This window comes from Vidua macroura, chromosome 7 (assembly GCF_024509145.1).
Source record: "Vidua macroura isolate BioBank_ID:100142 chromosome 7, ASM2450914v1, whole genome shotgun sequence".
Lineage (NCBI taxonomy): Eukaryota > Metazoa > Chordata > Aves > Passeriformes > Viduidae > Vidua > Vidua macroura.
The window spans coordinates 24,759,629-24,776,211 of NC_071577.1; the positions used below are offsets into that span (position 1 = coordinate 24,759,629).

A 16,583-nucleotide genomic window follows, 5' to 3' on the forward strand; every position below is an offset into this window, starting at 1 on the left:
GGCATTTGTAACATTTGGTCCCTGCGCACTGACACCCAGAAGGGGAGCTGGGGGAAGAAGCAGGAGCTGGGTGCCGGCACTGAGAGACACAGGGGAGAGGTGGAAGAACGAGGTATGTGAGTGGGGCAGGGGACTGGGCTGGGGGGCTGCTTGGGGCAGGGAGGGTGGTTGGGGAAGGGAGTGGTTGAAGGGTGCAATGGTGCAGCCAAGCCATCAGAGCCGTCCATTTGTGTCCAAAGGAGCTGCTGTGGGGTGGCCCACGGGTCAGGGGCGTGTGGATGGAGAGATGAATCTGAATAGGTGCACTGTCCCGGGGGTAGGGCTCTGGGGGGAGAAGTTGGCCACAGTCCCTGTCGCTCCTTGGGGACCAGCTCTCTCCTACCCTCTGGCTCATTCAAGAAGTATTTTTGTTTCCCCTCCCCCTGCCTGAGCAAGTCAGAGACGACCCTGCCCCAGTCCCAGCCATGGTGCCGGCAGAGGGTTGGGTGCACTCACCGGGGAGAGGCACAGAGCAGCCTGACCTGCTCCTGCCCCTGACGGTGGGCACGGTTACCCAAAAAGCTGGGGATTGAGGCAGTGCCCTTCAAAAGCAGGACCCACCTCCCTGGCTCTCATTTTTCCCCTGGGATTGATGATTTCCAGCTGTGGTTTTGAGTGCACAAGGGCTGGATCCTGCTTGTGGGACTACTCTAGAAGGGGACCCCTTCCCCAGAGCCCCACTTTGCCTCAGGGCACGGCCCTGTGGGGTGGCCGCCTGGCACAGGGGGTCCCCTGCCCACCCAAGCCGGGGAGGAAGTCCCAGTCCGGGTCCAGCCGGGGCCTCGCGCCAGTGACAGCCCCGTGTCAGCACCTGCCCGCTGAGCCGGCCCAGATGCTGCAGGAATGCGGCTCTGCCACCACCCGATACTGCAGGAATGTGAATGGCCGGCGGGTGGGGAAGGGGCGGGCGGGGGACCTTTTGCCTCCGCTGCCCCCAGCCCCAGCACGCAGCAAGCAGCTGCCCATGCTCAGTGTCTAGGCAGGGGTCCCCCACCTCTGGAACTGGAGTTCCCTCTCCAACCCTGGGATAGGCTGCAAGTGTCTCAGCCCCCCGGGGTGCAAAGAGCCACCTTTTGTCACCTCTCCTGTTGCCTTGGGCTGGGAAATGGATGATTTGGGTGACACTGGGGCAAATCCAGTGGGGCTGCACTGCTCCGAATGAGGGTGATGCTCCTGAAGCAGGGGGTCCACGATGGGGATTTTGCTCCAGGTGTGGGTCCCTCCTGGTTGGGGGCTCCACACTGGTCCATCTCTTTGATGAAGCCTGAGCCCCCACTCTAGTCTGTCTGTACATCCCCCCAGGCTGATGGTCCCTGCTGCTGCTCCAGCCAGTTGTCTGCCGTGAGCCTGGGGAGTTGGTGATGGAGGGGTTTGGGGGAGCCCCCAGGTTCCTGGCCTATCCACGTGCCTTCACGGTCCAAAGTGGCACCAATGCAGTCCTGAGCTGCCAGATCACGGGTGATCCCCAGCCAAGCATCCTCTGGGAAAAGGACAAGAATACCATCGAGCCCTCGGACCATTTCCATATGGAGTCCAAAGGGGACCTGTACAGCCTGCTGGTGTCCTGTGCCACCCCCGAGGACAGTGGACTCTACGTCTGCAGGGCCAAGAATAGCGTTGGCGAGACTTATGCTGCCACCGTGCTCAGGGTAGAGCCAGTGGAACCGCGAGAGGGGGAGGGATCCTCAGGCAGTGTCGCACCTGTCTTCCTCATTGCCCCCTCGTCCGTGCGGGTGTGCCGGGGGGAGGACGTGATGTTCACCTGCAGGGTGTCTGGGCAGCCCTGCCCTGTGCTGGAGTGGGAGAAGGACGGGCACAAGCTCTCTGAACTCTTTGAGAGCAGCCACTTTGCAGTGGGGCAGAAACCAGAGGACTGGCACTTCCTGAAGCTGTTCAGTGCCCGGCCCCAGGATGGGGGAGTGTATGTCTGCCGGGCACGCAGCGGCTCCCAGGAGGCCCTGGCTGCTGCCGTGCTCCTGGTGGAACCCCAGGCACTGCTGGAGGGGCTCCCCAATGGCTCCCCTGCCGATGGTCCTGAGGTACTGGCGGAGCGGCAGCGGTGGCGGCGGCACACAGTGGGACAACGCATGGGACCGGAGACGTGGGTGCCCAATGGCGTCGTGCCGGCCAGGGTGCCAGGGGCCAAGGCATTTGCTGTGAGCGCAGGGAAGCACGCCAAGTTTCGCTGTTATGTTACTGGCAAGCCCAAGCCAGAGATTATCTGGCAGAAAGATGGTGAGCCCCTCGCCCCTGGCCGCAGGCATCTCATTTACGAGGACCGGGAGGGCTACTTCATCCTCAAGGTGCTGTACTGCAAACCTCAGGACCAGGGGCTATACATGTGCACCGCTTCCAACACTGCTGGCCAGACCCTCAGCGCAGTGCAGCTCCAGGTGAAAGGTAGGAACACATCCAAGGAGTGTCAGAGGTGGCCAGGCTCTGGGGGGCTCAGGGAAGTTTGTCTGGCAGGGGTATGTCTTTGTGAGAGCCCAGCATCACTGGGCTCCTTCCTGCCCTGTGCAGCCAGGGTCACCCTGGGCTCCTCAGGACAGAGCTGTGGGCTGGAAGCAGGGGATGCTGGGCTTCTCCAGGAGCTGTGTCCTGCTCCATGTCTCTCTTTCCTTGCAAACAGAGGTGTGGCTTCTTGGGATGACTGCAGGTGTCCAGCCACAAACACGGAAGAGGGACAGTGCCTTGGTGACAAATTCCCCTGGAAGTGCTGAGTGATTTTGGCAGCCAGCCCTGCAGGGCACGGCTCCAACTGTCCACACTGGCAACTGCCCAATTCCCCCCGAGCCATCCAGCCAGCTGGGGACAGCCCATGGCTGGGGTTACCCAGGAACTGATACAGCCCCTGCCTACACCCCACTGCTCCCCTCCATTGAGATGCCTGCTGCAGCAAGCTGGCTTCCATGCTCCTGCATCCCCCAGAACTCCCTGCTGAGATACTGGAGGCATCCCTGTGTCTTCCCAGGCTGTGCCCTGGTCCTCCCTGCTCTGGGGGATGTGCTTATCAAGGCAGTGTCTGTCTCATGGAAGGCAAAGGAGAGGGCAAAGGAGGGACAAGGGTTTGCTGCTCTTTGTGAGCTGGAGTCACCTTGAGCAAAGGGCTGACGGTGTACGCTGTACCCCACGTGCCCTAAGCTCCTGTCTCTTCCTGTGGCAGAGCACCGGCTGCGGTTCCAGGTGCAGCTGGCAGATGTGGAGGTAGCAGAGCGGGAGGATGCAGTGTTGGAGTGCCAGGTGCCATTGGAGACCATCCCCACCTCCTGGTACCTGGAGGACAGGGAGCTGCAGCCCAGCCACAAGTATGTGATGGAGGAGCAAGGGGTGGTGCGGCGCCTGACCATCCGCGATGCCCGCATCGATGACGACGGCATCTACCTCTGCCAGATGAAGGACAAAGGACGCAGCATCGCCGAGGTCTCTGTCCGAGGTGGGTCAGGTCTCCAGTAGCACAGCTTTGCCTTCCTAGTCCTCTCCTTGCCAGGGTCCCCACTGCCCCTGGCATTTGCCTTCCCTCCACTTGGCTGGTGCCTGCTGCTGCCCCTCCTCAACCTCCTCCTCCTCCTCTCCCACCTCAAAGAGCCCATCCTGGTCCCCAGAATTCCTCCCTGGCCCTCATATATCTCTTCCCATAGGGGTGATTGTGAAGCGGCTGCCACGGAAGCTGGATGTGATGGAGGGGGAGAATGCAGTTTTCTGTGTGGAGACACGGGATGTGGTAGAGGGCAGCTGCTGGAGCCGGGATGGGCTACAGCTGCGGGAGTCACCCCGTACCGTGCTTAAGAGCTTCAGCAGGACACACCTCCTGGTGCTGGTGCATGTCACCCGCCAGGACGCGGGCATCATCTCCTTCACTGTCGGGGAGTCGCAGACATCCTCCCAGCTCCGAGTCAAGTGTAAGCTCCAGGCTTGAAGGGGTCCTGTGTCCTCTCTCCTGCCTGTTCTGCGATACAGAAGAGGGGATGGAATAGGCAGCCAATATGCTGGGGGTGTGATGCTGCAATGTGTTTTATGGGAAGGGGGCTTTGAGCAGGACTTCAGGATCCCAGCCTCACAGGAATTCACAAACCCCTGTAGCCGGCAGCATGCTACATGGGAGCAAGACCATTCTCTCCATCAGAGAGAGAATCCCAAAAGAAACAGGCTGTTATCCCCACTTAGCACTTCTATCACCCCATCTAGAGCCTCACTGCCATCCCCAAGCAGGCAACCTGGGCTGTAACTTGCAGGTGTGAAGCACGACCCTCCGAATGCACCAGTGGCAGCTGAGATGAACGTGGTGGAGACTAACACGGCTCTGCTGACTTGGTGTCCAGCACCTGACTCCCACCTCCGCCCCGCCAGCCACTACCTGCTGGAGCGTCGGGAGGCAGCAGGAGGGGAGTGGGTGCAGTGCCTTGCCACCGACCTGCCCAGCTGCGTGCGGGTGCTGGGTGACAGTGTGCCTCGCGAGGACGACTACTGCTTCCGCATCTCTGCTGCCAACAAGCACGGCAGGAGCAGCCCTGTGGAGTTCCCTGGATCTGTGCATCTTGGTGAGGAGACAGGCAAAAGCTGGGATGTTGTGCCACAGTGTGCTGGTAATCAGTGCCACTGGGGCTCAGTCCAACTGTGCTCTAGCCCCAGCAGCTCGTCTGGAGAGGGGTCTGCAGGACACGTGGGTGAGAGATGGTGAGGATGCACAGTTCTCCCTGGAGCTGTCAGCTGTAGTACATGGATCCTGGTTCCTCAATGGAGCCAGGCTGGATGAGGAGGAGGGTGCAGGTGGCCGGTGCAGTGTACAGCGCCATGGGATGGAGCACTCGCTGCTGATCCGAGGAGCACGACTGGTTGACAGCGGGGCCCAGGTCACCTTTGTGTCCGGTGGTGTGCGGGACTCAGCTATCCTGCATGTGCAAGGTGATCAGGGCACTCACCCTGGGATCCTACCAGGACCCCAGCAGCAGGGGCTGTCATGCTGAAGGATGCTTCTCACCGCTCCTCAATGTCTCTCAGCCCCACAGGTCCGCATTGCCCCAGTGTCTGAGGCTGAACGGCTCCGAAAAGTGCCAGCAGGGATGCCTGTGCTGCTAGAATGCCAGCTGTCCACGCCGGATGCCCCTGTCTGCTGGCTGAAGGATGGCAAGGCCGTGCCCCTGGATGATGTTATCACAGTGCAGGCAGAAGGCTGCGTGCGGAGGCTGCTGCTCCGCTCAGCGTGTCCCTCAGACACTGCTGTGTACACCTGTGACGCTGGGGATGATGCTGTGAGCTTTGTGGTGACCGTGACCGGTGAGCTGAGGACTGTGTGTGGGAGCCTGGCCCCTACCTCCTGATAGTGCTCCTGCCCTGCTTCTTGCCCCCATCATGCGGCTGAAAGCTGCAGCCAGTCATGCTGAGGCCCACATTATCCCTGGCAGAGGTGCCGGTGAGGATCATCAGCTCCAATGAGGAAGCCCCCCACACCTACCTGGTTGGGCAGCGTGTGGAGCTGTGGTGCCAGCTATCCCACCCATCTGCCCCAGTGCACTGGTACAAGGATGGAGAGGAGGTGGAGGTGGGCGAGAGCCTGGTGCTGGAGCAGGAGGGGCCACGGTGCAAGCTGGTGCTGCCCTGCGCTCAGACACAGAACACAGGAGAGTTTGTCTGTGATGCTGGTGGGGACTCTGCCTTCTATACCATCACCGTGGCAGGTGAGTGTGATGCAGGGGGGCTGGTAGGGTCTCGGGGCTTTCTTTGCTAGTGCAGGATGCCACAACATGTGTGCTGGTGTCAGTATTGCTGTCGCTGCGATGGGATACTTGTTAGACATGCTTTTGCCAGGTGCTCACCAGCAGTTTGGTTGGTTGCTCAGTTGGGGTCCTTGTGGGACCCAGACCAGCTGCCAGATGGAACAGCCCACTCAGCCTGTCTGAAACACTAGAGCACACAAGAGCATCCAGCACCTGCACACCAGGGTGTTTGCCGGACTTCTGCCATGGCTAGTAACCAAGCCCTCCTCCAAGGTCCTAAAAATAGTGGGCCCAGCACCTGGCACAGGATGACTCATGGTTGGTCATTGCTCTGATAGACAGTGTTAATTGCTGACCTGAAAATTAGCAGTTGCCTGGAGACCGATGGCTAGGTGGTGTCTGCTGGATGGGAGCAGGGCTCAGCATCCTGTGGTAGCTGCCCCGGCTGTGGAGCGATTGCTGGCATCACTGGCTGGCAGAGGATAATGAAAGCTGAAAGCAAGTGAAAGGCTTCCCCTTGCTGGCCCCAAAATCCACATCCCACTACCACAGGAAGGCATCCAGGGGCAGAGCTAAAGCCCAGTTGAAAGGTGATGTGACCACAGTGGTAAAGCCTCACTGTGGTGTTAACACATGGCAAAGGGCCAAAGTTGATGGCCAAGGATGTAGGAGTGAAGATAGGATGAGTGATAAGAGATGCTGAAGTCAGTGGAGTGGTGACTGCTGGGAGGGTAAGGAAGGGAGGGGGTTTTAGTGAGAAAAGGGCAAAATTGCCAGTGGGAAGGACAGGCAGCATGGGCTTTGGGAAGAGGCAGGAGGTCATGTGCTGTGTGGGAGTGTGGGGCATGGAGAGCTCTGCTTCCCTAGGGTGGGAGAGGGAACACCATCTGCTGAAGCTCAGCCTTTTGGCTGAGCAGCTTTGCATCACTTTGACAGAAGGGTTTTAGAGAGGCTGTCTTGGTTCAATCTGGATTTGAACATCAATGTCACCAGCAGGGCTGGGGGTGGGTGCCTGGAGGCTCAGGCTGACACCTCTCTGGCACAAGTGTCAGGCTGGCTGCTGCAGTCAAGCACTGCTGTGGCACGCTTGGGTTTCCCTGAGGCATCTCAGCTATCCCCCATAGGGCTGTTGTGGCATGTAGCCTGCCTGCCCTCAAGCTCGGCCATCCCCAGCAGCCTCTGGGTTCTCCGTCAGCTGTTGAGCACTGGAGCTCCCTCAGAACTAGTGAGAGGCTGAGGCCAGAGCGATGCTGCCCGCTGAGGGCTGGCACATTATCCCCTCACTTCAGTGCTGCTCAACATCTCCAGCTGCACTTCAGCAATGTGATTGCTTTTAGCAGGTCCAGGGAGAGAGGCAGCCGCCAGTCGTTTGATTAGGGAGCTGGGCGGATGCAGGCTCAGCGTGCGGCAGGTTAATCGCTGCAAACTGGCGCCGCACCGTTCCCGCGCGCTGCGGGGCAGCGGTGCACTGCTGGGCCTGGCCATCGCAGCTGGGAACTGTCTGGGAAGCTTCCACCCAGACGCCCAGCATGGAGCAGCTGCGGGTTGTGAGAAGGGCAGGTTGCTGCTTGTCCACCATTGTGCCCCAGAGCTGGCTGTGCCTTGTGCCCGCATGGAGCCATGGGCTCGATGAGCACCCACGGCAGAGTCCAGGCCAGCTATGGCTGGCTGCAATGTGCACGGCCAGGCAGGCAGTGCTGGCTGTAGGTGGCATCCGAATTTCTCCCAGGAGAAAGGAGGGCTGGTCACCTAAAATTTGTGCTGGGAGCCCCTCTGTCTTTAGAGCTCTGACTCAATTCAGAGGGGTGGTGTGAGCAGTGGCACACATTTTATGTAGCAAATTAATGGTGATTTTAGTGATGACTGCAATCCAGAATTGAGTCTTGGATCCTGGTAAGCTGCAAGCAAACCACATGCCTGTACCACAGTATAAGCAAATGCCACGGCTGAGCCATGACAGAAGTGCTGGCTGGCACCTGGTGGCCTCTGAAATGGGAAGATAGGCAGAGGGGAGGGCACACCCTGGAAGAGCAGCTGCAGGGGCTGGTGCTGGCACCACAGACAGTGGTTATCAGTGCTGGGGCTTGCCTATATGCATCCTCCCTCCACAACCTTCAGCTCCACCACAGGGCAAAGCAGGGCAGGTACCATGGGAGCAAGGGCACGGCAGCAATTTACAGCCAGTTGAAAGCCTGGTGCTCCTCCTGGTTGTAATGTGTGAGGAGAAGAAGGCGACCCAGGCATGATGGTCCAAAAGTTTGAGCTATGTAGAATGTGGATGATGTGGTGCCCTCCAGCCTTAAAGCCAACAAGTGGTGAAGCCATCACTACACACAGGGCTGTGATGGCCACCATCACTGGCTCTGGTATTTATGTCCTGGCTGAGCCCCATGTCTCTCCATGACAGAGGAGCCGGTGAGGATTGTCAGCTCCAATGAGGGGGCCTCCCACGCCTATGTGGCTGGACAGCGTGTGGAGCTGTGGTGCCAGCTGTCCCGCCTGGCAACCCCAGTGCACTGGTACAAGGACGGGGAGGAGGTGGAGGCAGGTGAGAGCCTGGTGCTGGAGCAGGAGGGGCTGCAGTGCCGGCTGGTGCTGCCCTGCGCCCAGCCACAGGACACAGGGGAATTCGTCTGCGACGCTGGTGGGGACTCTGTCTTCTACACCATCACTGTGGCAGGTGGGTACAACAGACACTTACATCCCACTCCCCCTTCTCCCTCTGCCCCAGCTCCTTGCTCACACTGTGGCTTCAGCACCTTGGCTGCCTCTCACCTCCTTGAGAGCAGTTTCTTGCCCAAGCCCCTGGGTTGGAAGGGGATGTGGTCAGGAGCATACAAGCTGGTCTGTCTCCTCCCAGAACTCTGTATCACACTGCTCCCCTACACTCCAGAGCACAACCAGCTGCCTGCCTCTGGGTGATGCCACCTCACACCCCAGCCCTGCTGTTCCCTCACCTTGCAGCTACCACCACTGCAGGGCTGAGATATCCATGGCTGCTGCTGCCAGGACAGGTGGGATGGGAGGCCAAGTGACACAAGGTCTTGGTCCTCTCAGCCCTGAAGGTCTGCCTCACCCCAGTGCTGGAGGCAGAGCAGCTCCAGGAGGTGCTAGCAGGGCTGCCCTTGGTGTTGGAGTGCCAGGCGTCCCCTGCAGATGTCTCTATCCACTGGCTGAAGGACAGCAAGGCCGTGGTCCGAGCGCAGGTCCTGGCCCTCTGCTCAGAGGGATGCTCCCAGGGGCTGCATATTGCTGCAGCTGCACTGTCTGATTCAGGGGTGTACACATGCCATGCCAGGGACAATGCTGCCAGCTTCAGGGTGACCGTGAGCAGTGAGCTGCCCAGGGGATTCCTGTCCTCACATGGGACTCACCCAGCACCACACCTGAGCCTTGCCATGTCCCCAGCAGAGGCACCACTGAGGATTGTCAGTTCCAACAAGGAGGCTTCTCACTCCTACGTGGTTGGGCAGCGTGTGGAGCTGTGGTGCCAGCTGTCCCGCCCAGTGTCCCCAGTGCGCTGGTACAAGGATGGTGAAGAAGTGGAGGTGGGCGAGACCCTGGTGCTGGAGCAGGAAGGGCTGCAGTACCGGCTGGTGCTGCCCTGTGCCCGGATACAAGACACAGGGGAGTTCGTCTGCAGTGCCAGCGATGCATCTGTCTCCTACTCCATCTTGGTGGAAGGTTGGTGGCACAGCAGGGACATCCTGAAAAGGGCAGCACTGCCCCAGCGCTGTGCTCTGGGGTCCCCAGCCCTGCTCCCTGCCCTCGGCATTGTGAAGGAGGGCATGCAATTGCATCTCTGTGCCCGCTGCCCCTGCCCCTGAGCAGTTCTGACCTCTTTGTACTGGGGTGAGAGGATGTAGCTTCCATACAGCCCCATGGGGACAGGGACACAGGTGACAGTAAATAGACACAGCAGAGCCAGGAGCAAAGCAGTGAGCACATCTCACACCCTTCCTCTACATGCCCAACAGAGCCACCAGTGAGGATCCTGCAGCCCCCACAGCGCTCATTGGAGCTGCTGGTTCAGGCACCAGGGTGTGTGGAACTGCGGTGCAAGCTCTCTGTGCCGGATGCTCCGGTGCACTGGTTCAAGGATGGCTTGGAGGTGGACGAGACTGATAACCTGCTGCTGCTGGTCGAGGGGGCCTGGCGCTGTCTCTTCATCCCCAAGAGCAGTGCAGAGGATGCAGGCGAGTACATCTGTGAGACCAAGGACGAGGCCATCTCCTTCGATGTCAAGGTGTCAGGTCAGTGGAGGTGCTGATGTGGTTCTGGCCATCAGTGGATGCCCATCCACTGGGCCACAGGAGCTTACCTGGGGCTGGCAGCAGAGGAGTGCCCAGGGCTGCGTTGTCCCTGCGCTGCTTTGTATCACAGATGTGCCATACCTGCAGAGCCTCCGGTGAGGATCCTGCAGCCCTGCAGACCTGTCCCTGTCATGACTGTGTCCCCGGGGGAGACGGTGACACTTTGCTGTGAGCTGTCCCGTGCGGATACACCCGTGTGCTGGGCAAAGGAGGGTGTGAGGCTTGAGGCTGGGGGCAGCCTGGTCCTGGAGGAGGAGGGTGTCCATCGTCGGCTGCTCATCCCTGCTGCCCAAGCTGAGCACTCTGGAAAATATACATGTGACACCGCCAGTGACACAGTGACTTTCACCATCCAAGTGTTGGGTGAGCATGAGGGTAGGGAAGAGCCTGGTGTGGGGCACTGAGTGAACAAACCCCAGAGACCTCAGCTCTGTTGGTGCTGGATGCTGCAGATTCGCTGGTCAGGATCCTGGAGAAGGATGTTCTGCTGACCCACCGGCGTTGCCAAGCCATGGAGGACCTGGTGCTGGAGGTGCACCTCTCACACACCCATGGGGAGGTGAAGTGGTACAAGGATGGGGAGAAGCTGCAGGACACGGGGCGTGTGCGGCTGGAGGAGGACGGGGTGCGCAGATCCCTCGTGATCCTGGGCACTACGGGCAAGGATGCTGGGGAGTATCTCTGTGACACTGGTGATGACAGTATCGTCTTCTTCATCGCTGTAGAAGGTGAGCAGGAGGTCCTGGTGGGGATGGCCAGGGGGACAGGAGTGAGGTGGGTCTATGGCTGCTGCCAGGGTGGTGTGAAGCTGGGCTGGGTGGCAATGAGCACAGGGAGGCTGGTGAGGGGCACATGGGGAGTGGGCTGCATCTGTGTGGTGGCCCTGTGGAAACCCCTGTACTGCTCAGCTGCAGCCTGGACAGGGTCTGGCCATTGTGATACCCGGCACAGGCTGCTTTTGTGGTGACAGCCCGTCTCTCCAGTCCCAGAGCCACCGGTGACCATTGTGGGCAGCACAGGCACCGTGGTACATCGCTGCCTGGTGGCTGGGGAAGACCTGGTGCTGGCTTGTGAGCTCTCTCGGCCCGACGCCATTGTGCGCTGGCTCCGGAATGGCCAGGAGGTGCATCCAGGTGAACGGGTGCAGGTGGAGGCCCGTGGGGTGCTGCGACAGCTCACCATCAGTGGAGTACAGCCCAGCGATGCAGGGTGCTACATCTGTGATGCTGCCAGCGACCGCATGGTGACAAATGTGGAGGTGTCGGGTGAGCTGTCTCAGAACCTCAGGGACCCCCAGAATTGTGGGATCATGCCACAGACACAAGGGGAGGGGAAGCCTCTGTAACCCTGCTGATGCAGAGGACAGAGTGGCAGCATGGCAGGGAAGGGTGGGAGCCCTGTCCCCAGCCCTACAGGAGCCGTTGGTCAGAAAGAGACACGTCAGGGTTGTGGCGAGACATGTCCCTGCTGCCTCCCCCAGCCAGGGGCTGTTTAAATTTAGCCTTGGCTGGCTCCCAGGCGCCGCTCCTCCTGCTTTGGCTGCCAAGGGCTGAGCTCAGCCTGGACCCTTATCAGCTGGAGATGGAGGGCTGTGCAGGGTGGGAGGGGGCCTGCTGCAGGCGGGTGTCCTGACTCCCCAGCAAGGTGTTCTGGATGGGGGAGTACAATGAAATGAATGGTGCCAACATGGCAGCTGTGCTGCCTGTACAGGGAGTGATGCAGGAGTGATGGGCTTTGCTGCTGCCCCTTCCCTGAGTGAACCCTGAGCTGCCAGACCTCTCTATCCTGCATGCCTGCCTCTCTGGGACCCCTGTCTAGTCCTACCATGACCCCCAGCCAGCCCCACAGCCCTTCTGCCCCACAGTGACTCACTGAAGGATCACCTCTCCACTTGAAGCAGTCCTATCCCTGCACTGCCCCACACTGTAGGGACATTCCTGAACCCTGCCTTGTCCCCTGCATCCCTCAGCCCGGCCTGTGTGCATTGTCAACAAGGAGGAGGCGCAGAGCCCGCTGGAGGTGCAGGAGGGGGACAGTGTGACACTGGTGGCTCGGCTGTCCCCGGAGACAGCACCAGTGCAGTGGCAGAAGGATGGGCAGACGCTGTGCTCAGGTGGGCGGCTGCTGGTGTGCAGCGAGGGTCCCACACGCAGCCTCACCATCAGGCAAGCGGAGCTGGGTGATGGTGGCATCTTCCTCTGCGACGCTGGTGATGATGAGGTGCATTTCACACTACATGTGAAAGGTGAGCCTGGAGGTGTCCCTCGCCCATGCCAGGGGCAGGAGCAGTCTCATCCTGCCTCACACCGGAATGCTTGGCACGCCCATCCCGTGCTGGTGCCACTGGCAGGACCACAGCTGAGCCCAGTGCTCCTCCGGCAGAGGCACCCGTGCTGTTCGTGAACAAACGGGAGGAGCAGGAGAAGCTGCTGGTGCTGGAGGGCGGCAGTGCCGTGCTTTCTGCCATCACCTCCACGGAGCGATCTGATGTCACCTGGCTGGGCCCGCAGCAGGCGGCAGTGGCCGGCGAGCGCTGCGAGTTGCGTCGGGACGGCCGCGTGCACAGCCTCATCATCCACAATGTGGCCATGGAGGACGCTGGCACCTACACCTGCCTCTCACCCCACGACCAGATGCTGTTCGACGTGAACGTCCGAGGTGGGCGGCAGGGGGGCAGTGGGGGTGCCCGGGGATCCCCCCTGCAGTGGCAGCGGGTGCTGATATGGGGGGGTTTGACTGTGCAGAGCTGCGGGTGAAGTTCCTGCGTGGGCTGTCGGACGTGCGAGCGCGGCAGGGTGAGCGGGTGGTGCTGTGGTGCGAGCTTTGTAAGGCGCGGGGCGACGTGGTGTGGCGGAAGGACGGGCGGGTGCTGGCGCCTGGCCCCCGCCGGCAGATGACGGCAGAGGGACGGGAGCGGTCGCTGGTGCTGAGCCGCGTGGAGCCCGGGGATGCCGGCGAGTACTGCTGCGAGACCAACGACGACCAGACCCTGGCGACGCTGACGGTGCAGGGTGAGCCCAAGGCTTCCCCACCACCTGGGGGAATCCTGTTCCATGGGGGTGGTGAGGATGCTGGCACGGTGATGTCAGGATTGCAGGGATGCTCAGCATCTCCACTTGACAGAGGCTCCCTTTTGCTGTGCCCTGACAACCTGGCTGTAGTCCCCAGGGTGGTGGAGATCATCATGGAGCTGCAGAGCCTGACAGTGCTGGAGGGGGAGGATGCCACCTTCAAGTGCCTGGTATCCCCGGAAGATGTGGCTGTGACATGGCAGCTGAATGGCCAGCCCGTCGTCCCCAGTGAGCGCCTGCTGGTGTCAAGCAGTGGGCTGTGCCACAGCCTCACCCTCCGGCAGTGCCAGACAGGCGATGCAGGCACTGTGACAGCCAATGCCGAGGGGCTGGTGAGCACAGCTCGGCTGAGTGTACAAGGTGAGGGGGAAGGAGAAAGCTGGGGCACAGCCCAAGACACAGCCCTGGGGCCGGCTGCTGACCCAGCACACGGGCCATGCAGAGGCAGAGGTGCTGTTTGTGCGGAAGCTGCAGGATGTGGTGGCAGAGGAGCAGGGGGACGTGTGCCTGGAGGTGGAGGTGAGCCATGAGGCTGCCGAGGTGCAGTGGCTGAAGCAGGGCATCCTCCTTCAGCCGGGCAGCAAGTACCTGCTGCAGGAGTCGGGGTGCCGGCGCACCCTCACCATCTGCTGCCTTGGCCCTGCTGACCGCGGCACCTACCGCTGCGAGAGCCTGCACGACCGCACGCAGGCCAAGCTCCACGTGGAGCGTGAGTACCAGGCTGGGGATGGGGATGGAAGGCAACGGGGCTGGGAATGGGGACAGGGAGGGCACTCAACTGCTGCAGTGGGAGCATGTGGGCAGAGCTAGCACTTGGCTGGAAGGGGTGTTCAGAGAGGTGGGTGCATGGGCAGGGGTGGGAGTCTGGTACAAACAACTGGATTTAGATGAACACTCCAGCAAACACAGACTGGGAAGCCAGGGGCTCTGCGGTGGAGCAGACACCTACTCACAGACATGGGTCCCTCACAGCCCGGAAGGTGTCGATTCGGACACCACTGGCAGATGTGGAGACCTTTGAGAAGGAGACAGCCACCTTTCACCTGGAACTGTCTCACCCTGGCGTGACCGGGGTCTGGACACGGGATGGCATCCGGGTGAAGCCCAGCAGCACATGCCGGATCAGTGCCACAGGCTGCGGGCATAGCCTGACACTGGAGAGGCTTGCACTGGAAGACTCAGGCACTGTTACCTTCACTGCTGACACTCTGCGCTGCAGTGCCCACCTGCGTGTGCGGGGTACGGTCCCTGGGGCAGGCTGGGAGGTGTGTGGCACTGGTGTTGTCTGACCTGCAGCTGTTCTGTACCAGGAGACACCGAGGCTCAGCTGGGCCACCCTGGGCACATGTGTTCCCCTGTCCTGGACAGGGGTGATAGTGTGCTGGCAAGTTGTCCCCTGTCCTCAGGGAGGAGATGTGAGCTGAGCAGTGGGGACACCCAGCCAGGGTCCAGAGCCAGCTGGAACACCACTGATGAGTGCTTGCCCATGGGTGGTGCCATTCTCACCCCATGCTGAAATGCCCTAGCCACAGCTACTGTTCCCTGCAGCCCCAAGTTCATGCCTTTGTCCTATCAAGCCTTCCTGACCTGTGTCTTGCCTCCTCAGAGCCTCCAGTCACCATGGTGAGGCTCCCACGAGACCTGGGGGTCCCAGAGACGGGGGTTGCCAGCTTTGAGTGTGAGCTGTCTCGCCCCAATGCAGAGGTGAAATGGTTCAAGGTGAGGGGAGCCCTAACCCCCTCCAGCAGCACCTGGCCATGTCCTCCTCCTTGTTTTGTTCCCTGGCTGCTGCCCTCTCTGCCAGGGCTGCAGACAGGGCAGAGGGGCCAAAGCAGTGGGGTGCTGCCTGTTTGCTTCTGTGCAGGATGGACAGGAGCTGAGGCCAGGGCCCAACTGCCGTATCTACTCAGCGGGACGGCGCCGCATCCTGCAGCTGAGCCACTGCGAGCTGACCGACACTGGCAGCTACACCTGCGATGCAGGTGACTGCCAGGCCTCCGCCATGCTGCATGTCCAGGGTACGGTCACCCAGCTCCCAGCAGTGTGTACACCCCCAAACCCTACACTGGCCTGCTCCCCTCATCCTTGGCTGCCCTGGCACCCTGTCCATTACCTGCAGAGCGCCAGGTCCACATCGTGCAGGAGCTGCAGGACGTCCAGGTGCAGGAGGGTGACAATGCAGTCTTCACCTGCGAGGTGTCACATGGGGATGTGAAGGGCGAGTGGTTTCGGGACGGGGAGAAAATCAAGGTCTCCAGCACAGTGAAGATACGGCAAGAAGGTGGGGATGCAGGTGGTTCCACACCTGGTTTGGGGCTGGGATAGGGCAAATTCAAGCAAGGGGAGTTTGTGTAGACAAAGGGGGGTCCCTGCCCCCCTGCTTACTATGGGTGTGCATTGCTGTTGTCTTGAGCCAGCCTCTCCCTCCCCAGGGACCCGGCATTTCCTGCTGTTCTGTGGTGTGCACCCTGAGGATAAGGGACTCATCCGCTTCACAGCCAGGACAGTCACCTCGGAGGCCAGTCTGCAGGTGGAAGGTAGCAGTGCGGGCTGTGAGGTCTGGCTGGGCTCCAGCCCCAGGGCTGGGGTGTACCAGGTCAGCTTGCAGTGTCCCCATGGAAGCCTGCTCACCCCATGATGATAACGCCTTGTCCCCACCTACCAGCACTGCCAATCCGGATTGTGAAGCCACTGCGGGACAAGACGGTGCTAGCAAGGCACAAGGCGACACTGGAGTGCACCGTGTCCCACGCCCGGGGCCGGGTGCGCTGGCTCCGTGGGGACACCGAGATCTTTGCCGGTGACAAGTATGAGATCTGCAATCTGGACTGCTACCGCACACTCATCATTCACCGCGTGGGCCCTGAGGACGAGGACTCATACACCTGTGACGCCTTCGACGACCGCTCCACTGCCCGGCTCCTTGTGGAGGGTGAGTGGGCACTAGAGGTGCACCATTGGCAGCTGCCAGTGCTGCTTTGCCTTGCAGTAAAGGGACACCAGAACCCGTGTCCCTGTCCCCCATTGCTTGCAAGAGTCTGAGTGCTGGGCTGGAGGAAGCAGGTTGGTCAGGGGTCTGCTCCTTCTTGTCTGGGATACGCCTTTTGGGTGCCCCAGCTGCTCTGGCAATGCCCCAACTCACTCTGACTCCTGTTGTTTCCACAGGAAGCTAGAAGCCAGGATACAGTTCTCAGGGCCTGCATGCAGACTGACGGATGCCACTGCTGAGAGATGGGGTCATGCTCCCCCTGGCATGGACAGACACATGGACACCATCCCCAGCCTGCTACAGACTCAGGGCTCTGCATTATACAGCCTTTTTTTCTGACATGGCTTCTTCCACACCAGCGAGCTGGGGTCCCGTTAAGAGAAAAAATGGTGGCACCACCCTACATCCTGCTCAGCATCCCTGGAAGCCCGGCCCTCTGGGCCCCCCTCACCCC

At 60.8% G+C, this 16,583-nt stretch overlaps 1 protein-coding gene across 1 annotated transcript; it reads left to right on the forward strand.

The window, feature by feature from the left end:
* Positions 1 to 162: 162 nt before the first annotated feature.
* Positions 163 to 16,468, forward strand: OBSL1 (obscurin like cytoskeletal adaptor 1). Its single transcript, XM_053982031.1, has 24 exons — positions 163 to 2,439; positions 3,206 to 3,475; positions 3,681 to 3,941; positions 4,275 to 4,580; positions 4,666 to 4,944; positions 5,041 to 5,316; positions 5,445 to 5,717; positions 8,164 to 8,436; positions 9,168 to 9,440; positions 9,734 to 10,009; positions 10,157 to 10,432; positions 10,522 to 10,797; positions 11,053 to 11,334; positions 12,039 to 12,314; positions 12,452 to 12,727; positions 12,814 to 13,080; positions 13,231 to 13,500; positions 13,583 to 13,849; positions 14,113 to 14,379; positions 14,747 to 14,859; positions 15,005 to 15,158; positions 15,260 to 15,421; positions 15,573 to 15,677; positions 15,806 to 16,468. Exons 1-24 carry the CDS (start codon positions 1,401 to 1,403, stop codon positions 16,180 to 16,182), a joined length of 6,894 nt encoding a protein of 2,297 aa, XP_053838006.1. The 5' UTR covers positions 163 to 1,400; the 3' UTR covers positions 16,183 to 16,468.
* The last annotated feature ends 115 nt before the right edge of the window (positions 16,469 to 16,583 follow it).